The 18,840-nt window shown below is 56.9% G+C and overlaps 2 protein-coding genes and 1 long non-coding RNA gene across 3 annotated transcripts in view; 1 reads left to right on the forward strand and 2 right to left on the reverse strand.

Annotated features, from left to right (window-relative positions):
* The window catches only part of MAP2K3 (mitogen-activated protein kinase kinase 3), a 31,699-nt gene extending 29,258 nt beyond the window's left edge, over positions 1–2,441 (reverse strand). Inside the window, exon 1 of the mRNA XM_064673253.1 lies at positions 2,310–2,441. Within this exon, the coding sequence (XP_064529323.1) occupies positions 2,310–2,433 (124 nt within the window). The 5' untranslated portion in view covers positions 2,434–2,441. The remainder of the gene's footprint in view (positions 1–2,309) is intronic.
* A 3,495-nt stretch (positions 2,442–5,936) lies between these two features.
* On the forward strand, positions 5,937–17,323 carry NATD1 (N-acetyltransferase domain containing 1). The gene is made up of 3 exons (XM_064673264.1): positions 5,937–6,423; positions 13,183–13,301; positions 13,959–17,323. The coding sequence occupies exons 1-3, from the start codon at positions 5,943–5,945 to the stop codon at positions 14,073–14,075; spliced, it is 717 nt and encodes a 238-aa protein (XP_064529334.1). The 5' UTR covers positions 5,937–5,942; the 3' UTR covers positions 14,076–17,323.
* Positions 12,046–13,188, reverse strand: LOC135423234 (uncharacterized). Its single transcript, XR_010434753.1, has 2 exons — positions 12,456–13,188; positions 12,046–12,292 (listed from the first exon to the last, which is right to left on the reverse strand). It is a non-coding gene; the product is annotated as an uncharacterized LOC135423234 (long non-coding RNA).
* Positions 17,324–18,840: the final 1,517 nt, after the last annotated feature.

The raw sequence follows: 18,840 nt of genomic DNA on the forward strand, positions 1-18,840 counted from the left end.
TTTTGCATATTTTAGCAAACATCAGCCTCGACAGTGCAAGATAACAGGGAACACAAGCGATATTCTCCCACACACCTGATCCTGCAAGATAACTTGGATCAAGCAGATAGGAGTGATGGGAAGAGGAAGAAAGCCAAAATCCTCCCTGAGCTCTGCACAAACCCCAGAAGGTGTTTATGTCACGAGGTATGTTTAGCACAGAGCAGGCAAAGCCCCGGCCCAGCACCATTCCTATGGCACGTGTCACAGCCAGCCACGCACATTCCCAAGAACTCCCGAGGCAGGAGACAACCCCGTGACTAAGCCAAAGTGACGGCAGGTGAGTTTTGGAAGGCATCTATCATGGGAAGAGCCAACCCAGAGCTTCAACACAACAGCCTCCGTTTACAACCCTGATCAACACGAGGCCGAGAAGAACCAGGAAAGGAAACCCGAGACTGCTCACTGAAATTCCCCAAGGGAAATTAGGGAAATTTAGCTTAAATTCAGGCTAAAAAAGGAGAGGGAGAAGGAGGCGGCACGAGTGCAGCATCCACAGTCCCAGCAGCAGGTGGGACACGCTCGGACCCGTGAGTATCCCTATGTGGCCGCAGGAAAACCCGGAGCACTGGCACTGATGAGGGATGTGCAAACCAAGGAGAGGCACAGAGGACGCTGAGCAGGACGAGAGGGAGGGTTGTGAAGAGGCAGGTGTGTTACACACACTCAGGATGGACCCCTGTGCTGCTGCTGCCCTGATGGAGGCAAAGGAGCTCAGGTCAGACGGGGACTCGGAGCTGCTGGTGCCAGCAGAGCCCGGGCACACTCAGCACACGTGTGACACCTCCAGCAAAGGACGGCGGGATGAATTAAATGAATGAATGAACCAGTTCATCACAACCAACAGCCCTGTGCAGCCAGAAACCCAGGGACACAGAACAGTTCCAAACCTTCTCTGAGGAAAGCGCCACCTCCCAGGCGCTCCCACAGGCATCACCTTTTGCTGTCAGCCAAACTGCTTCCCCCAAAATCCTCCGGGCCCAGCTCGGGCCTCGTCTCCCCCAGGGCACGAGTGGTCCCTGGGCCAGGCTCACCTCGTCCCTCCATCCACACATCCGCTGGTCAGGCACAGGCAGCCAAGGAAAGGTCTGGGCTCAGGCGTCCCAGGGAGAGCCCTTTAAGAAGCCCGGTTGATCCCTTCCAACGCGGGACAGCTGGAGGCATGTGCTCCTACCTGTGAGTCAGCAGCTCCGTAAATCGCTGCTGATTCACCCCCTGCTTACACAGCAAACAGGAAACTCAGGTCCACATTCCCTCCGGATAAGACATGGAGCGTTTAAAAGCAGTGAGGGGGGAAAAAAAAAGTCACGCCGCGGTGCGTTCATCTGCTCACATGGCTCCTGACTTCGAGCTTCCAAGTGCATCACTCCCGCAACAGGGAAACCCCCTCAAATTTCATTCCAGTGATAAGAGAGAAGAGGCAGCAGCCGCACTCCGTGTGCTCCCTCCTCCGTCCGGTCTGCGCTCACGGCGCTGATGCAACCGGAGCACCGGGACACCGGCAAAGCCATTCCCTTGTCACCATCCATCCCAGGGCGATGCCAGCACTCACCTTGGGACGGGGACAGGTCACCTGAGTCACGGCTTTGCTCTATAAATAACTCCCGTGACACACGGTCACGCTCACGGCAGGGACGGTGGGAAACTCCAACACGGCACACGCCGGCACCGGGTCCCAAACACGGACACGAGGTGACACGAGGTGACGACACGAGGTGACACGAGGTGACACGAGGTGACACGAGGTGACACGAGGTGACACGAGGTGACACGAGCCCCGTCCCCCCCGCCCGGCCGAGCCAAGCAGGGGGCTCCGCTCACCTGCGGCTCCGGCGCCCGAGAAGCGGATGCCCAGGGCAGGGAAGGGCTCCAGCAGCCGCAGACAAAACTTGACTCTTTTTACCGCTCTCCACAGGCCAACGGGAGCTTCACCCCCCCCATTCCAGGCGAATCCCCCTATTCCAAGCTCGACGCCCCCCACTCCCCGCGGGATCCCCTCCCAACTCCCCGCTGCCCCTCTGCCCACACCCACCCGGGCTCTGCAGCCCCGGGAGATCCCGGACCCGGCCGCAGCGACGCCGCCAGGCTGCGGAGGCTCCCGGCCCCGCGCAGAGGAAGCGGCGGCCGCGGGGAGCCCACGCCCGGCGGGTTGGGCAACAGCGCCGGCCCCGCAGTTACACCAGCCCCGGCGGCGCGGCTCCCCCCGCCCGGACACCCCCCGGTCCCGGTCCCGGTCCCCTTCCCACTCCCGTCCCCGGTCCCGTCCGTACCTCTGGGCAGGGACATGGCGCTGCGGGGCCCGGCGGGCCCGGGCAGAGCGGAGCCCGCGAGTCCCGCCCGGCGCGGCCCCGCCGCGAACACCGACCGCCAGGCCCCGCCCCCCCGCGCCGCCATTGGACAGCGCCGCCGAGGGGGCGTGGCCAAGGCCTCCGCGCGCAAACAGCTTTGCGGTTCGTGGGCAGGGCTGGGAAGGGGAAGTGAGGCGGGCGGGCGGCTCTGCCCCGTAGCCGAGGTGGCCCCGCTGTCCCCGCCACCGCTTGGGGCGCGGAGCATCGCCCCGGGACCCCTGTACTGCGCCACACCTCGCCCCCACGCGCGCTGGCATCGTGGTGGTGGTTTGGAGGGCTGGTGCTCTCAGCTGAGAACAGTCAACTCATCGCATCTTCCGCGGGTCCTGAGCACCGTGGGTCTGGCTGAAAAGTGGATGGGGATGCGTGCGAACAGCTGGAGCTGTGTGTGGAGAGCTTTAGGTTGGATATTAGGGAAAGGTTCTTCCCCCAGAGGGTGGTTGGGCACTGAAAAGGCTCCCCAGGGCAGTAGGCGTGGCTCCAAGGTTGCCAGAGCTCAGGTAGCATTTGGACAACACCCTCAGGGACGGGGTGGAATTGTTGGAGGTGTCCTGTGCTGGGTCAAGAGTTGGACTGGATGATCCTTGTGGGTTCCTTCCACCTCAGGGTATTCTATAATTCATGATTTGTTGCTGAGGGATCCATCCCTTCTAGCCCAGGAATGTGTTGTGGCACATCCCAGGGCGAGGATGCTCCCTCAAACACCTGAACTGGGCTGCAGACAGAGGTGCAGGATGGGATGTGAGAGATGCAGTTGAACAAGCAAAAAGGAGATTCCAAGTACCATTTTCTGGCTGGAATTCCCAGTGTGATCCATACAGATACAAAGGAGGGGTTGGAGGGGTGGCAGCTGCTGACAGCATTGAGATCACAGCTGCTCTGCCACAGCCAGTTCTCAGCTCTGGGCTTTGCACAGCATTTGGGATAAATTTGAGGGCTGAAAAAACTTCCTCAAACCCCAGCAGTTCAAGGGAATCACTGCCAGAGGGAAGGAGCTGGGTGGACCTGGATCTGTGGCTGCACAAGGACAGGTGCCTCAAGCAGACCTGTGACCCAGCAGCAATGGCACAAGATCTGGCAGCTGCACGTTGAAGGTAGAAGAGTTCAAATGGGGAACAAATTACAGGTTTTTAATGGGGAGAGCAATTACCTTCCTGAGAGACGTGGTAGATTCACCACCTTTCAAGTCTTTCAACACAGGCAAGGAGGAGTCTTTCCAAAAAAACTCCTCTCCAGTCCAACCGCGGGTCATTAGCGCTGACGCAAGAGCCGTGGATGTCACTGCCGGGCTGGGCAAGCAGGAGCCCAGTGGACCTTTCTGGCATTTATCCATACAGATCTGGGAACCAACAACAGGGTTTGAACCCCAGCTGGGCTGACCCAAAGCTGATCCAGGTTTGGGCTGAGCCAGTGCTTGGGTGTGAGGTTTGGGGGGTGCTGCAGCAGAGCGAATGTGGAGCTGCGAGGACTGGTGGGACTGGCCCTGACACCTGGCCCTGCTGCTGGCAGTGCCTGGGGTGTCACTGCAAGCACAGGGCATGACCCTGCTGTCCCCAGGCATGTGCCAGGGGGCACCATCCCTCTGCCTGCATCCCCGGACACGGCTGGAGGTCACCACTGACTCCAGCTGAGGGTACAGGGGTGGGTGAAAAATCTGCCCAGCTCTGATTCACCTGCCTTGAGTCACCAGGCACTTCACAGGTGGGGGTTTGTCACCTGCTCCCAGGCCTTCCAGCACTGGAGTGCTGCAGAAACACAAATGGAAACTGGGGCACACTTAGCATCCAAATCCAACAGGGTGGGAAGGCTGTGGGGCTGGGCAGGGGCTGCAAGGAAGGGACTAGAGGCAGCCATGTCACCTGCTGATCATGACAGAGCATGGGGAACTCCTGGGAGATCTCCCCTTTTCTTCTGCAGCCTCCCAGTGCCTGCCAGCATGGCTCCTTCTGCCTCCACCTCCTCCTTCTGCCTCCACCTCCTCTGTCTGAGCTGCTGCCATTGGACCCGGCAGATTCCCTGCTGGAGAAGGGTGTCTGACCTGGGGCAGAGGGAATCAGCACAGGCAAAGGCAAATGAAAGCATCCCAAGTGCTCCCAGAAATTTTGGCAAGTGTGCTGGATTTTTAGCACCACTGGAAAGCCCTCTCCATGTTTCCAGGGGGCTGTAGGTAAATGTTTGGATGTGCAGGCTCTGGATCAGGATGATCACTGAGGGAGCAAAAAAGGAGCACTCATCTCTGTCTTTGCAAAACCTGTTTCCCCTTTCCCCTCTCTCCTAATGCTTCCCAGCAAGGTGACTGACTGTCTCCCGAGCATCCCTGTGTGCTGGAGGACATCAGGGTGCAGGATTCAGCCCCCCTCTCTGCCTGTCCCAGACTCCCCTGCCCTCGGGTTCGTGCCAGTTATCCCCCTTCCTCCCTGCAAAATCCCAGCAGTCCTTGACCTGGCTGTTGCAGCCTGTTTGCATTCCCTCTGTTCCCCTGCTCCGGGTGTTTTGCCATTTGTATCTTCCTGCACCACTGTATGGTGTGGGAGAAATGTGGAGCAAAGGATGCCAGGGAGGAGATGAGGAGAAAGACATCTCCCTGTTGATATTCATGGAGGAGGAGGGGAAGGAAGCCCTGTCTCCTGCAGACACTGTGGGCACCTGAACTTGATAGGAGTGGGAAAACAGCAGGAGACCCCAACAGGCACAACACCAGCACTGGCTGATGGAGCAGCACAAACCAACCAAGTCCCGTGGCCTGAGGAATTCATCAGCTCATGGGCTCTAACTTGGGCAGCAGGAGCTGAAGGGATGAGTAAACAAAGGACAAGATGGTGTTTAGGTGCAGAGGAGCTGCTGGTGAACTATTACAAGTTCCAGGTTAATTTTAGGTGTTGCTGCTTTTCCTGTTGCACAGGCAGCTGCCAGCCTGCAGACACCTCAGGCAGGCTCAGCTCCTGCCACCAAGAGTTTTCAGGTCAGGGGTATGATGTGTATATGATAAATGATGTTCCAAGGGCTGGAGACAGGTTTGGAGAGCTGGGGGTGTTCATCTGAAGAAGAGAAGGCTCCAGGGAGACCTGAGAGCCCCTTCCAGTGCCCAAAGGGGCTCCAAGTGCACCAGCCCACCAGTACACCAGGGCAGGACCAGTGCACTGATTCAGCAGCACCAGTACAGCATGGCAGGGCCAGTGCACCAGCCCAGCAGCACCAGTATAAGAGGGGCAGAGAACCCAGTACAGGAACTACTATAGAGGAGACAGCACAACGGAGCAGAACCAGGGCCTGTGCTGGTCCTCAGGGCACCCCCAGTAACCCAGTGACAGACCAGTACATGACCAGTGCCAGACCAGTACAGGACCAGTGCCAAACGAGTGTCAGACCAGTGTCGGACCAGTACATGACCAGTGCTGGACCAGTGCCAGATCAGTACAGGACCAGTGTCGGACCAGTACATGACCAGTGCTGGAGCAATGCCAGACCAGTACATGACCAGTACCGCACCCGTACGTGACCAGTACCGCACCAGCACACGACATGACCAGTACTGCACCAGTACACGACCAGTACATGACCAGTATCGCACCAGTCCATGACCAGTCCATCACCAGTCCATCACCAGTACCTCCCCAGTACCTCCCCAGTACCTCCCCAGTACCGCCCCAGTGCCGGCGCTCGGACCGCGCTGGTGGCGGTGCCCGCCCGCGTGGGGGCGCCGGGCGCCGCTGGCGGTGGGGCCCCACCGCCGAGGGGCGTCGCCGCTTTAAGGGGCGCGCGGCCGTACCAAAACAAAAGCGCGGCGCGGCCATTGGCCGGCGGGCGGGCACGTGCCCGCACAGCTGGTTTCCTGCGGCCGGGGCAGCCCCGGGCCCGGCCCCGCTCCCGCCGCGCGGGGCCCGACAGCGCCCGGCACCGACAGCGGCACCGGCGGCGGCACCGGCACCCGCACCGGCCATGGCGCACTCGGCGCCGCTCGGCCTCCTCGAGCAGGGCTGCCCCATCCAGGTGGAGCACGACCGCAAGCGCCGGCAGTTCACCGTGCGGCTCAACGGTGAGCGACGGCGGGGCTCGGGGCTCCCCCGGGGCGTTACCTGCTGCCCTCTACCCCCGGTTCTACCTCGCCGGCGGACCCAGACCCCCGTTTCCCCCCCCCCGTCTTCCCCTCCGCGCCCTCCTTTTCTCCCCGTCTTCCCCCTTGTCCTCCTCTTTGTCCCCCCTTTTCTCCTCGTCTTCCCCTTTGTCCCCCTCTTTGTCCCCCCCCTTATTCCCTCTCTCTCCCCCTTGTCGCCCCCCTTTTCCTCCCTTCCCCCCTCACCCCTTCCCCCCCCCCCCCCCGTCGTTCCCCCCTTGTCTCCCGTTTCCTCCCATTTTCCCCCCATCCTCTGCTTTTCCCTCTATCCCCCCCGCTCGCCCTCCTTTTCGGTCCTTTCCCCCCTCCCGCTCACCCCTTTCCCCTCGTCCTTCTCCCCCTTTTTCCCCCGTCGCTTCCCCTTTTTACTCCGTTTCTCCCCCATTTCCTCCTTTTCCTCCTCGGCTTCCCCATTTCCCCGTTTTTTCTCCCGTTCCTCGCCGTTCCCCTCCCTTCCCTGTTCCTCGATGCTCCCCCCGTTTTCCTCCATTCTCCCCCATCCCTCCTCCCCCTGTGCCGCTGTCTCGCAGCACCTTCCCCTGTAAACTCCCCCCTGCCACCCCCAGTGCCCCCCTGATACTCCTCTAAACCATCACCCCCAGTGCCCCTGGTTCCTGCGGTCCACCCCATTCTTCCTGCTCCCTAAAATCTTCCCCCAGGAGATCTGGGGATCTCTTGGCTCATGTGGTTGGGATTGGTGTGTGGAATCCAATGGTGGCACAGGCAGGTTTTGGGGGTACTACCCTTTGCTGCCCCCCAGGAGCAGGTGCCTTTGGATAATGTGGCAGTGCTGTGCCCCATCCTCTTAATGGTTAATCCCAAATATTCAACGATCCCAGCTTCTCTTCCCTGTCCATTTGTCACGCTGAGAACTACTCTGGGTAAAACAGGCTGCCTCGTTGCCCTACAGAAATTGCAGGGTAGCTGTCTTTTTTTAAAAAAAAAAATTAAATTAAATGGGTAGTTCAGAAATCATAGGGGATGCAGGAGGTTTTCTCGATAAAACAACAGGAATAGTCCAGATTTTATTTTAGACTCCTCTTCCCCCCCTCACCCCATTTTCATTTCAACCACTAATTACAAAGTGCAGGCTGGAGGCTCGGCAGTGGTGGAGCGAGGGAGGAGGAGACGTGTGTGCTGGGTGCGGAGAGAACAATTTCACCAACTGCTTATTTCAGGCACAGAGATCAAACGAGGTCCGAGGTGACGGGTCCCCACTGCCACGGCAAGAGCTGTCACACGGCGTTGTTCGTGTGTGCAGGGGAGAGCCAAGGGCCAGCAGTTATTAGGGAAACATAATCTTTTATTGTGGTTTTCTGGATCAAACCTCTGCCAGCCACACCGTGGGCAGAGTAGCGTTCGGTGGCTGAGCAGGGAGGAGTCGTGACTGCAGAGGGTGAACTGGGAGAGTGAGAGAATAAACTGTGGGACCCGTGGTGGGAGTCGTGTGTGAATCAGCACAAAACCTCCTGCTCCACGATCACAGAATGACAGAATGGCTTGGGTTGGAAGGACCTCAGAGCTCATCTCATTCCACCCCCCTGCCATGGGCAGGGACACCTTCCACTAAGTTGCTCCAAGCCCTGTCCAACCTGGCCATGGCCTTGCCCAGGGTCGTAGGTGGATTCCCACGATCAAGGTTGTGTTTTTTCTAGGAGTTCAGAGGCACTGAGCCCCTTTTCTGTGAGTTCAGCACCAGCCACATACAGAAGCAGAGCTGAGCAGTGTCCTGGTGGGATGGAATCCATGCCACTGGGCTGACTAACATCCATGGGGAGTGGGTGATCCGTCTCTCCTTGTTAGGCATTTGCTGGTAGCAGCCAAGCCCTGGAAGATGGTCAGAAGATAACCATCTCTGTGGGAGTGCGTGGCAGGGTGTTTGTTTCCTGCACTGCTCTCTTCATTGCTTCCACTCGTGGCACGATGAGCATCAGTGGTGTGGAATGTTCCAGCAGGTTTTCCCTGCAGCATGTAGGGAATGACAAGAAATGGGTCAGACACGGATTTTGGCATCAATGTGACCCACGTGCCCCTCTGGGAGCACTTTTGTCCCATGTTACTGCACTGTGGCAGAGATGAAGGGCAGCCTGTGGGCTCCAGGGTCGGCTTTTCTCTGGTGTCTCGGTCCTCATTTCTGCTAGATGTGAAGTGTGGGTGATATCCTGGGAAAACATGGGTGCATCAGGCTTGGGGACCAAGGAGCCAGGCTTTGAGAGCTGGTCTCTGGGCTCGGTGGATTAGGGTAGTGTGATGTTGAGTAGAAAACTTCTCATAGTGATGTCTTTCTGGAAATCCCTGTTGCAAGAGGCCCGAGACAGTGAAAGCTGGGAACTAGTTGTGATTGTTTTCAGCATCATCCTGTGTTTGCCTCTGTGCCCCCGTGTAACCTCATGTCAGGACTTCCTCCCTGTACACGAGGAAGATGAATTGCATTTGGTGTTTTTGGGGTTGCCCCGTCTTTCCCGTCTCTGCTCATTGTTCCCCGCTCTCCCCTCAGTGGCTCCTAAAATTCCGATAGGAAAGGCTGCTTCACTTGAACACATTCCCTTTTCCCTTGCATCCCAAATGCAGGAGCATTTAGAAGCTGAAAGTAAAGCTGATTATAACCAGACCTCACCGAGCTTTGTTATCCCTCGAGAGGAGGGCAGAAAGACACCCGACTGGATTTGTAATCACTTAGGATGTGACTAACAGCACGAGCCAGCCAGAAACCTCCCCGTGCAGCAACTCTGTTGGAAAACATCAATTTGTCAAAGCTAAAAGCTTCCATGGGAATCATACACACTGTTTTGTTCAGGAGCAGTTGGGGTTTTTTTGGGTCCAAGATGAAATTTCTGGTCAAAACAAGAAACCCAAAGACGTCCCCCCCTACCCCAAAGTAGTGGGATGGTCAGTCCAGCTGCTGGCACAGATGTTTGGGGCAAGGAAACTGGTTTTAGCAGCAACCACTGTGACTTCTTGATGCCCATCAAACCCATCAGGCTCTCCAGCTGGGAGACAGGCTCACCACATGTGCAGAGTGGCTTCAGTTCCTTGGGGATGCGTGAGCTTCTCACACACTCAGACTCCCATTCATCCAACACCTGGGTGCAGCACTCTATGCTTCCCAAACCTCCCACTCCTCCCCAGCTGGGTTTGGGCAGCATCCAGAGGCTGGAAGTCCTGCTTTGGCCCCTGCTGATTTGAGTCTCAGGAGCTCCTTGTCCAGGAGTCTGGGCTCAGGTTTATTGGGAAAACTTGGAGCTTTCCTCCCTGCTGGGGTAGATGATTTCCAGGAGGGAAAAGGTGCCGAGTTTGCAGTGGGCACCAAGGGATCTGTCACCAGACCCTGCATCAAAGAGCTCCCCACTTATTCCCGTGCCACAGTCACCTCCAGAGAGCTCCTAAACAGGAAACTGCTCCAAACCAGAGCCCCTCCTGCTGCCATTCCTGTGAGTGAGGCCCCTCCGAGAGGGTTGTGCTGTCTCTGCTCTGGCTGTTGTCCTCTGTTGTGTTTTCTCTCCGTAGTAACATGCCAGTAGCTCCCTGGGGAACAAGGCCAGCCCGTGGCTGCAGCCTGGGATGCACAAGCTCCTCGGGACGTCTTGTCCTCTCAGCTCACCCCACACACAGCTTCTGCTTTCCTTTTTTTTTTTCCCCCACTTTTTGGCTCAGCAGCAGATGAGCTGAGCTGCCTCCTGCCTCTGGCTTTCCTGTGTCTGAGAGTGGGAAATGGGGGCTGGTGTCTGTTCCCTCCCCTTGCTCTCGGGGAATGGTTTCGCAGCAGTGTCCTAAGGAGGCTGGAGTGCAGGGGCTGCTCCAAAGGTTGGAGCACAGAAGACCAAGCCCCTGCCCTGCTCCAGTCCTGGGCACACAAAGGTGTATCGTGGGCTGGGGCCAGCACAGAGGGACAGGGAGAAGGGAAAAGGGCTGACAGATACTTTGTGTATGCCAGGAGAGGGGGTCAGCGAAGGATGGCTGGAACAGGGTGCTTGTATCTTCCCAGATGCCTGATGTGTCCCTTGCTCAGCTCAGGTTGAGGCTGGGCTCTCTGCTTCTTCCCCTCAGGCTTGTGAGCCACCCAGCCTGGGGACTCATGTCTGGTGTCACAGCTGAGCCTGTGTCACAGGGGCCTCTGCTGCCCCTGCTTGGATGGGAGCTCTGTGACACTGGTCCTGGTGGAAACCCTCCATGGAGAGCAAGTTTAGACCTAGTCTCTCACCCAGCTCCTGGAAAAGCTTCCCCTTCCCAGTGCACCCTGTGATTTGACTGAGGGATTGGGGAGAGCAGGACACCAGCTGTGCTGCCATTGCTGCAGCCTCCTCCCGCTCCTGCTCTGGCTGTGCTGATTTGCATTGACTCAACTTCCTCCCTATGGCCTCGCAGGGGAGTGTCAGCGAGTCAAACACCAGGGTCAGGCTCATGGGCACCTCTGGGGCTGGCTGAGACCTGAGCCTGCTTTGCCAAGCTCTGTCTGTGCAGGCTGATAAAACCCCCGTCCCAAAGTCCAAGGGGATGAGGCAGGCGGGAGGCAGGCACACGGCGTCTCTTATGCCATGTTTTTGGGGGGTTTCTGCTTGTGTGCCCTTTCTTTGAGGGCGAATGCAGCAAAGGGTTAGCACTGCTTCCAGCTACCCAGCTTTCCTGGGAGCAGCCCCCCATGTCCAGGACTGGCCTCTTCCAAGCCACTGCTGTCACCTGCAGGGCCCACACCAAACCCTGTGGCACGGGTGTCCCTGTTTTCATGCACTGTGTGGCTCTGGGTCCCGTCACTGAGGTGAGCACATACAGATGTGGTTACGTACTTGGCTGAACTGGGATGTTTTTCTGAACTGGGACTGGTTTCCTGGAGCACTGACAGCGCTGGCTTTCTCTGCAGAGCTGTTTGTAAAATCATTTGGACTCTGTGTGTGTTCGTCTGTGTGCTGGTGGCACCCTGCAGCTCCTGTCCTGGCTGGGGACTTGTGGTGCTGCTGTGCTTCAGGGAATATCAAGGAAAAGCCTGCCCAGGCCAGATCTGAGATCCTCTAGACACTGAATCACCTTCTGCTTTAAAATGCATTTTTGTGTGTGATACTTCTAAAGAGATCATGTAGAAAAAAAAAGTATATTTTAGGAAAAATAAAGACCTTTTGCTCTGTCACCAGTTTAGTTTTAAATTTCTCAAAGTTTCAGGCAGAGGCTATGGAAAGTTTTGGCCTGGGGGGAGAGTGGGGTGGAAGAGCTGGAGCGTGTGAAAGCTGCTGTTATAAGATCATTTTACAGCCTTTGGCACTGCCAGCTCTGCCCTTGCCACCCCTGGGAGAGCTGCCACCAAATATGCTGTGAGGGTGAGGGCACCTGGCTTTGCTCATGCCCTGACCTGGGTAGGTTCCTCTCGAGTGAGACAGGTCTGTGCTGCTGGGGAAGAGCTTCACCTGCTCCCATGGCTTTTTTTTGGGTGTCCGGATCTTGTTGCTCTTCTCCCTTTTTTCTGTCTGTGGAGACTAAAAGAGCTTGGCTTTTTGGTGAACTAGAGGTTGAGAGGGGCAGGACTGATGCCTATAAATACTTGGGGGAACGGCAGGGAGGGAAATTATTTATGTCCACCCAAGAACAATGTTGGCACGAGAACGAGCGGGTACAAACCAGCAGGAATAAACTCGGGCTGGAAATGCGAAGGTTTCCATCCGACGTCGGAGAATCGAGTGTCTGCATAAAAGGAGCAGGAACAAAAACTTGAGCTGCTTCTCTTGGAACACAAAATTCCAATGGTCTTATTTCTGGTGCATCTTGAATGCAGGGATGAGGCGAACTGGGCTGGAGTTGTCAGCTGAAATGCAATGACATAGGGTGTACTGAGCTCAGCTAAAGCAAACACTGAATGGAAGTGGACATTGCAGCCCTTCAGCCTCCAAAAACCATTGAAGGGAAAGGTTCCACTATTTTAAGTGAGCTTGTCTCTTTTATTGGGGAATTGTATTTCTGAAACTCACTTTTAAATCCAGAAACCGTCTAGAAATGAAGTGTTTGGTTTTGTATCAAAGGCAGAAGCTCAGGTTCTGCAGATGAAGCCAGAGAGGTGTTATGAGCTCTCCTCTGATTCCCATGTGTGCTGAAACTTCTTTCCTGTAACTGAGCTGCTGTGAGAAAAGTCAGGGTGTTGAAACAGGAAACCTGTGTGTGTACATGTGAATTTGTGTGCACAAACCCCCTTGCACACCTGTGTGTACTTTCCTGTGTGTTTGTGGGATTTACCTCTCCAGCATCTTCCCCAAAACATGTCTAGGCAATGCTGCAACACCAGACCAAGGAGTCTTGTCCTGTTTTATGTGCCACAACAAAAAACTCTGTGCTGGAGGAGAAAGGAATTGTTTTTCCCCCTCCTGTTTTTTTGCGCTCTCCCTCACATCAACACATCCCACCCCTCCCCACAGCTGCTTTCCTACCCTAAACGTGTTGTGTTGGCATCAGCAATTCAGGGCTGGGGAGAAAACTTGCCTCTGTTCCAGGGTCTTGGAAAGGCTGATCAGACCTGGCTCTTCTCACACCTTTGGGGGACCAAGGAGGGCACATCCAGGTGTCACTGAAAGCAAAGTCTCCCACCCAGCACAGCCATTCCCATGGGCACGAGGGCTGTTGTAGCAATCCCAAAGCTGCTCATACCCTGCTGTGGGCTCCCAGGAGACCTCCCAGTCCTCACCCCTCTCTCACACCCCCCAGGTTGCCATGACAAGGCAGTGCTACTCTACGAGTACGTGGGGAAGCGGATCGTGGACTTGCAGCACACGGAAGTGCCGGATGCCTATCGAGGGAGAGGAATAGCCAAGCACCTGGCCAAGGTACAGCCCCAAACACCCAGAAGGGCAAGAGCTGTTGCCATCCCAGGTGTGGGTAGAGATCCTGGCTGAGGCCAGGCCCCATCACGTTGGAATTGCGTGGGAGCCCTGCTCCAATGGGAGGTGGGGTGGCTGGTGGGGCAGATGGAAATCTGGGGTCAGACATTCCTGTTTTGGTGCTGAGAAGGGCTGGGTGAGTGCTTGGCCCATTCCTTCTTGTGTCCACTGTGCAGGGGCTGATGGATCACCTCACTTGGGGGCTGGACCCCTCCTCTCAAACCTTCACTGTCCATTCCCTGGTCCTGCAGCCCTGCAGGGAGAGCTGAGGAGCCATGAGGGAATGTGGGGTGATGCTTTGGGGTTACAGCTGCTCCCTGGCCCTGTAGGTCAGGGCAAATGGGTGGCATGATGGGCTAGGTCACCTGCTGTGCAGCATCCACCAGGCTGGATGTGTCGAGGGTTAAACTGAGAACCCTGTGCTGTGCTCTCCCCACAACCCTCTCCCTCCACCTGCCTCGCACAGGGGGTACCTGAGGGCAACCTGCTGCTTTCCCCCTCTATCTGAGGGGTACAGGAGTCCAGACCCCCATGAGGCTTCAGAGGAGAGCGTAGGCTGGGGGTGGTGGTTGTAACCTGTGTGTTTTCTCTGGTTGGTCACAGGCAGCCCTGGACTTCGTGGTGGAGGAGGACCTGAAAGCTCACCTGACGTGCTGGTACATTCAGAAATACGTCAAGGAGAACCCGCTGCCGCAGTACCTGGAACACTTGCAGCCTTAAGGCAGGACTGCTCCGACACCAGCACACCTGTCCCTGACTGTCCAACGCGGCCTTCGCTTCTCTGCGGTCTCAGGAAACCCCCTCCCACACTCGCAATTCCCGTTTTTTTAAGCGTGTCCATGTGGTGCGTGAGTGTGGGCACGACCTCCTCCTCCCTGCCCACATGTGAGCATGGCTACAGCCCCTGGGCCAGGCTGGCTCTGGGCACACATGGCATCCCCCAGTGCTTTTCCCAAGCCAGGGGGTGGAAGAGTATGATTTTTCCACCAAACTCCATCACAAGACCAGGGGATGACTCGTGCTGCACCTCATCCTCCCCGCTCCGCTTGGCGACAACTGTGAACTTGCTGGGGGATGTTGGTTAGGGGTGGTCGTGGGGCACCAGCCCCCCTTTCCTTCTGGGAGCTGGGGGAGATGCTGTAGATTAAGCTTTGTGGAACAGAGGGAGGTGCTGGAGGAGCCCCAGCCCTGAGGCAGGTTCATCCCCTCCAGCCCCTGTTGAGCTGTGTCCAAGCCCATGTGGAGTACGGATGAGAACATGTGGACCATGGTGGCACCTCGGGGGCTTTGCTGCACCAGCTATGGAGACACTAGGATGGTGACACCTCCGAGGCAAGGGACAGGAGCCTTGTGAGGAGCACACTTCAGCTGCAGGGGCTGTGGCAGAGTCTGTGCAGAGGAAGAAAGGTGGCTGAGCTGCAGATGCTGCTCCCCAGAGATTCCAGCTCCTGCCCAGCCTTCTGTTCGCAACCCCGGCATGGCATCCCACAGGATCACGGGCCATCATTCCTGTCTCTTCCCTCTGCCATCGGTGCTGCCCATGCTGGTGTGGACACAGCCTGCTCAGGAGAAGAGACCAGCCCCCACAGCCAGCCCTGGCCTGAGCAATGAGGGGACATCCCAGGGCACCAGGGTGGTTTCCTGCAGCTGAAGAGGAAGGCTCCCCCCATCTCCCTCAACTCCAGCTCTGCATCCCCATCTAAGCCCCAGATCAGAGCCATCATCCCATCCTGAAAGCAAAAGGGGTAAGGCCTCCAGGACCTGCTCCTGGCCCATCTCCTGGAGCCACCTGCCTCCACGTGGATGCTGATGGCTTCTCCTTACAGCCTTTGGAAAGAAGCCCTGGCTCAGGGCATTACCTCTCTGCTCAGCTCCAGGCTCAGGTGCTGGCAGCACTGCAGGGTCCTCAGCTAGCAGCAGGAACACCCTCGTTTCGTGCTGTTCCCTCCGTGGACAAGGACCCTGTAGCACAGCCCAGTGTTGCCACAGTTGGATGTACAGGTAACACCATGATGGCAGGGCGCTGCCTGGTTCCATCTTGCTGCCTGTCCTGCCTTGCCTGGGTTTTACAGGGCATGAGCTACACCCCAGAGTATCTCCCACCGAGCTCTCGGGATTTTGCAGTGTCCCAGGGCAGGGATGTGGTGCAGGAGATGATGCTTCTGACACCCCCAGCCCTGAGCAGCCACTGGGGGCTGCAACCAGGCAGAAGGAAATTGAGAGCCTTTCACCTGGAGGCCAAATCCAGACCTAGCTTAGCTCAGCAGGGACTAAAGTTTACAATCTGTGCCACGGAGTGACTGAAGCCCCAACCGAGGCAGCTCAGCCCTCTCTCAAGAGCCCAGCACAAAGTCCTTGGTGGCAAAGACAAAACTCCTCCAGCCTTCTCTACTGGTTGGGATGGTCAGAGATGGAGACCTTGTGGCTGATCTCAGCCAGGGAGGCCCTGAGCTGTTCCTCCTGGTCACCAGCTCGAGGCAAAGCCCTGCTGCCTGCCCGTGCTCTTGGGCTGCCCATCACCAGCGTAACATGGCCCTCTCCAGCTTGAGTAAAACCTCCCAGACTCCATCCCTGCCCTGCACAGGGCTGTGAGACCCCTGCCCATGCCCACCTCCTGCCTGGGGAAGGACCTGTGCCCGGCAGCAGACCCACCTCTGCCTTGTGCTGCTCAGGAAAAGGCCTCGGGCTCAGCCCTGCTGCCGCCTCGTGTTTCTGCCCTCTTGCTGCTTATTCCACCTGAGCTGTGACCTTCAGGATGGCTTCAAGGGATTGGGAAAGGGTTGCAGGTAGCAAACTAAAGGGGCTCAAGAAGAAATCTGGGCTGCATGCAAAACACACTTCAGCAGGAGCAAGGCTGGTTCTGGTACAGCTGTGACGACAGAACCGTCCCTGCTCTTGATCCCAAGGTGAAGCTGAACCGTCTCCTCCACTGCAAGCCAAGATAAGGCACTGTTGTGTCTGTCACAGCAGGGCTGGGTGCTTGGGAGAAATGTGTGTCTGGCTGCCTCACGTGAGCCTCTGCGAGCCTCTGCCCTGGTTTTGTGCTCATTTCCACTGTGTGGCAGTTCCTAGAAGTTCCCTGTTGTGTCAGCTCACTGCAGGCTGTGCTGTGGTCACTGCACCAGCAGTGGCCTGGCGTCCAAGCCTGGCTCTGGAGCCCTTTGTGCTGCTCTGGCAGGAACCTCGTGTTTCCCAGCGCTGGATCACAAGTGGCAATCGCTGCCTTAAATCAGGCACAGCACATGGTTTTGCTGCTGCTTCCCTTCGAGGTGCTACAACCCCTCCAGTGTCTGACCCGACGGAGCTGTGTGCCAGTGTCCGTGCCAACCATTTCTCTGCTGTATCCATCCTCTGCCTTCCCTTCCCTGTGGTCCTTGATGCCGGTGAATAGCAATACCCACAGGTCACCAGCGATGCTGCAGTCCATGGCGCTCCTGGGATCCTGCACTGATGGGCAGGAGATGGCTCGGGATCCCTCAGTGCTGGGCAGCCCTTCCCTGCCTCCCCACCAGCTGCCCTTTCCCAGCTGGTCTCTGCAGAAAGGAGCTTTGAGTCCTCTGCTGCCCCTTGGTGCTCACTAAGCCTGGAGGAGTCAGGGAATTTTGAACTCTCCCTGGCAACAGGAGTGTGGAAAGTGGTTTGGTTGAATCTTGAGGTCCCCAAACCCATTTGAACTACAGACCTTGGTGGGTGGGGGAATGCAGGTTGCTGTCAAACCTGCTTCCACAGCACCCGACTTGAAACCCCCCCTCCCTCATCCGCTCTCCAGCGTTGTCTTCCTCTGTCCCAGGTTTCCGTTCTGTTGGATTCGGTGGTTACGATGTGCCTTTCCTTCTCAGGACCTGTTACAAATGACCTTTCTGCTCTTGTTTATGTTTAACATTTTATCTTTATCCCTCCCTCTGTCATACTATAAGACATGAACATAATGCATGGAATACAATACAATAAAAGTGTGGTTTAACTGACCCACAGTGGCTGTGCCATACTGGAGGGAGGTGGGAGGAGGTGCCCATGGAACCAGGGCACCCCCAGCTCTGTCACCTCTGGGCTGGGTCCTGTCAGCTGAGAGTCTGTTTCCTTTGCCAGTTGACGCTCATCAGCCCTCCTTGGAATTTCAGGCCACTCTTTGGGAGTTATCCTGCAAGTGCAGTCTCTGGTGAACAGCCACTCGGTGCTTGTGTCTGTTTTTTTTAAGATGTTTGAAAACATTAAGGCGAGAAAATATTTAAATATCCAGCTGCTGTGCTTGTCCAGAGCAAGGCGGGCAGGCAGGTGACTCAGAGGGACACAAGGCACTTCCCTCCTGGAGCCAACGCTCCTCAGCCCTGGGAGCACAGCCCGAGCACTCAGCACCCAGGGTCCAGCACAGTATTTGTGCCACTTTCTAACACTGAGTGGAGGCTGGAGTTTGGGTAACTCAACGTGCCAGGGAGGGTGGTGTGGAGAAGGGGCCCAGCTTATTTACAGTTATAATTTGATCCGAAGTGACAAGTGGCCCCGGGGCTGCAGCTCGAGCAGGCAGAGCAGGGTTTGCTGCTCCCCAGGGACAGCGCGGTAGGTTTGGGGCTGTAGCCGGGCTGTTGCTGGTAACATGCTCTGTTTACATTCCACATTCCAGACAGTCCATGCTCCGGCCTGTCCCAGCAGTGCTGCACGTTCTGCCGGGCTGGGCACGCTTCCCAAACACCTCTTGTTCCTGCAAATGCGCCCTTAACATCCAGCAAAACAGCTGCCCCCCCAGTTACAGCTGAACTGCAGCGGTGTGGGAGGGCCCTGCAGGCTGGAAGAGCAGCCTCGGGATCGCTGGGAAGGTGGAGGCAGCCAGGAGTTTGTTCTCTTGTCACATTGCATCACTTGGGAATAATGCTATCAAAAAGAGGGGTTTTCCTTGTTCTGGGAGATGCAGAGCCAGCACCGCTCTCTCCTGAGGAGTGATGGGATCTGAGGGCACATCTATCCCCAAGAGCAAGGAGGTTGCAGAGCAGGGAGCTGCTGTTTGTTAACGGAAAACTTAAAATTCCTGAGAAAAAGGCTCCTCTCCTGGGAGGAATCAGACTAGGAGCAAGAGGGGGCCCTGCAGAGGCACAAGGATCCCTTGTGAGATCACTATCCAAGCACCCTGGCACAGGTCCCCTTGGATGACCCTGCTGTGCTGAGGAGCGGATCTGGGGCCAGAGGCTGAGGGCAAGATGGTCCTGGGACACCCCCACAAAACCTTCAACATCCACTTCTGGTGGATCCACAGGAGCTGGGAGACCTCTGGCAGTACCTGCATTTCGTTTCTAGAGAAGCATTTGGTGATAAACTTTATATTGATTCGATGATGACAGAGGTCTTTTCCAACCTAAGTGATCCGGTGATTTATTCCTCCTCAGAGATGCAGCAGGGGAGCCTCCCCATTCCCTGCTCCTCTTTCGGGATCGATTAAAGGGGCCAAATTCACCCCAAAACGCCCATCCTCTCCTCTCTGCGAGGCGCTGCT

Source organism: Pseudopipra pipra, chromosome 16 (assembly GCF_036250125.1).
Source record: "Pseudopipra pipra isolate bDixPip1 chromosome 16, bDixPip1.hap1, whole genome shotgun sequence".
In the NCBI taxonomy this organism is placed as follows: Eukaryota; Metazoa; Chordata; class Aves; order Passeriformes; family Pipridae; genus Pseudopipra; species Pseudopipra pipra.

Bases quoted from the DNA above. Each gene is read 5' to 3' on its own strand.
- NATD1 (XM_064673264.1), top strand. From the start codon at position 5,943: ATGACCAGTATCGCACCAGTCCATGACCAGTCCATCACCAGTCCATCA. The intron at 6,424-13,182 runs GTGAGCGACGGC...CACACCCCCCAG, and splicing joins GTTCACCGTGCGGCTCAACG to GTTGCCATGACAAGGCAGTG. The intron at 13,302-13,958 runs GTACAGCCCCAA...GGTTGGTCACAG, and splicing joins TAGCCAAGCACCTGGCCAAG to GCAGCCCTGGACTTCGTGGT.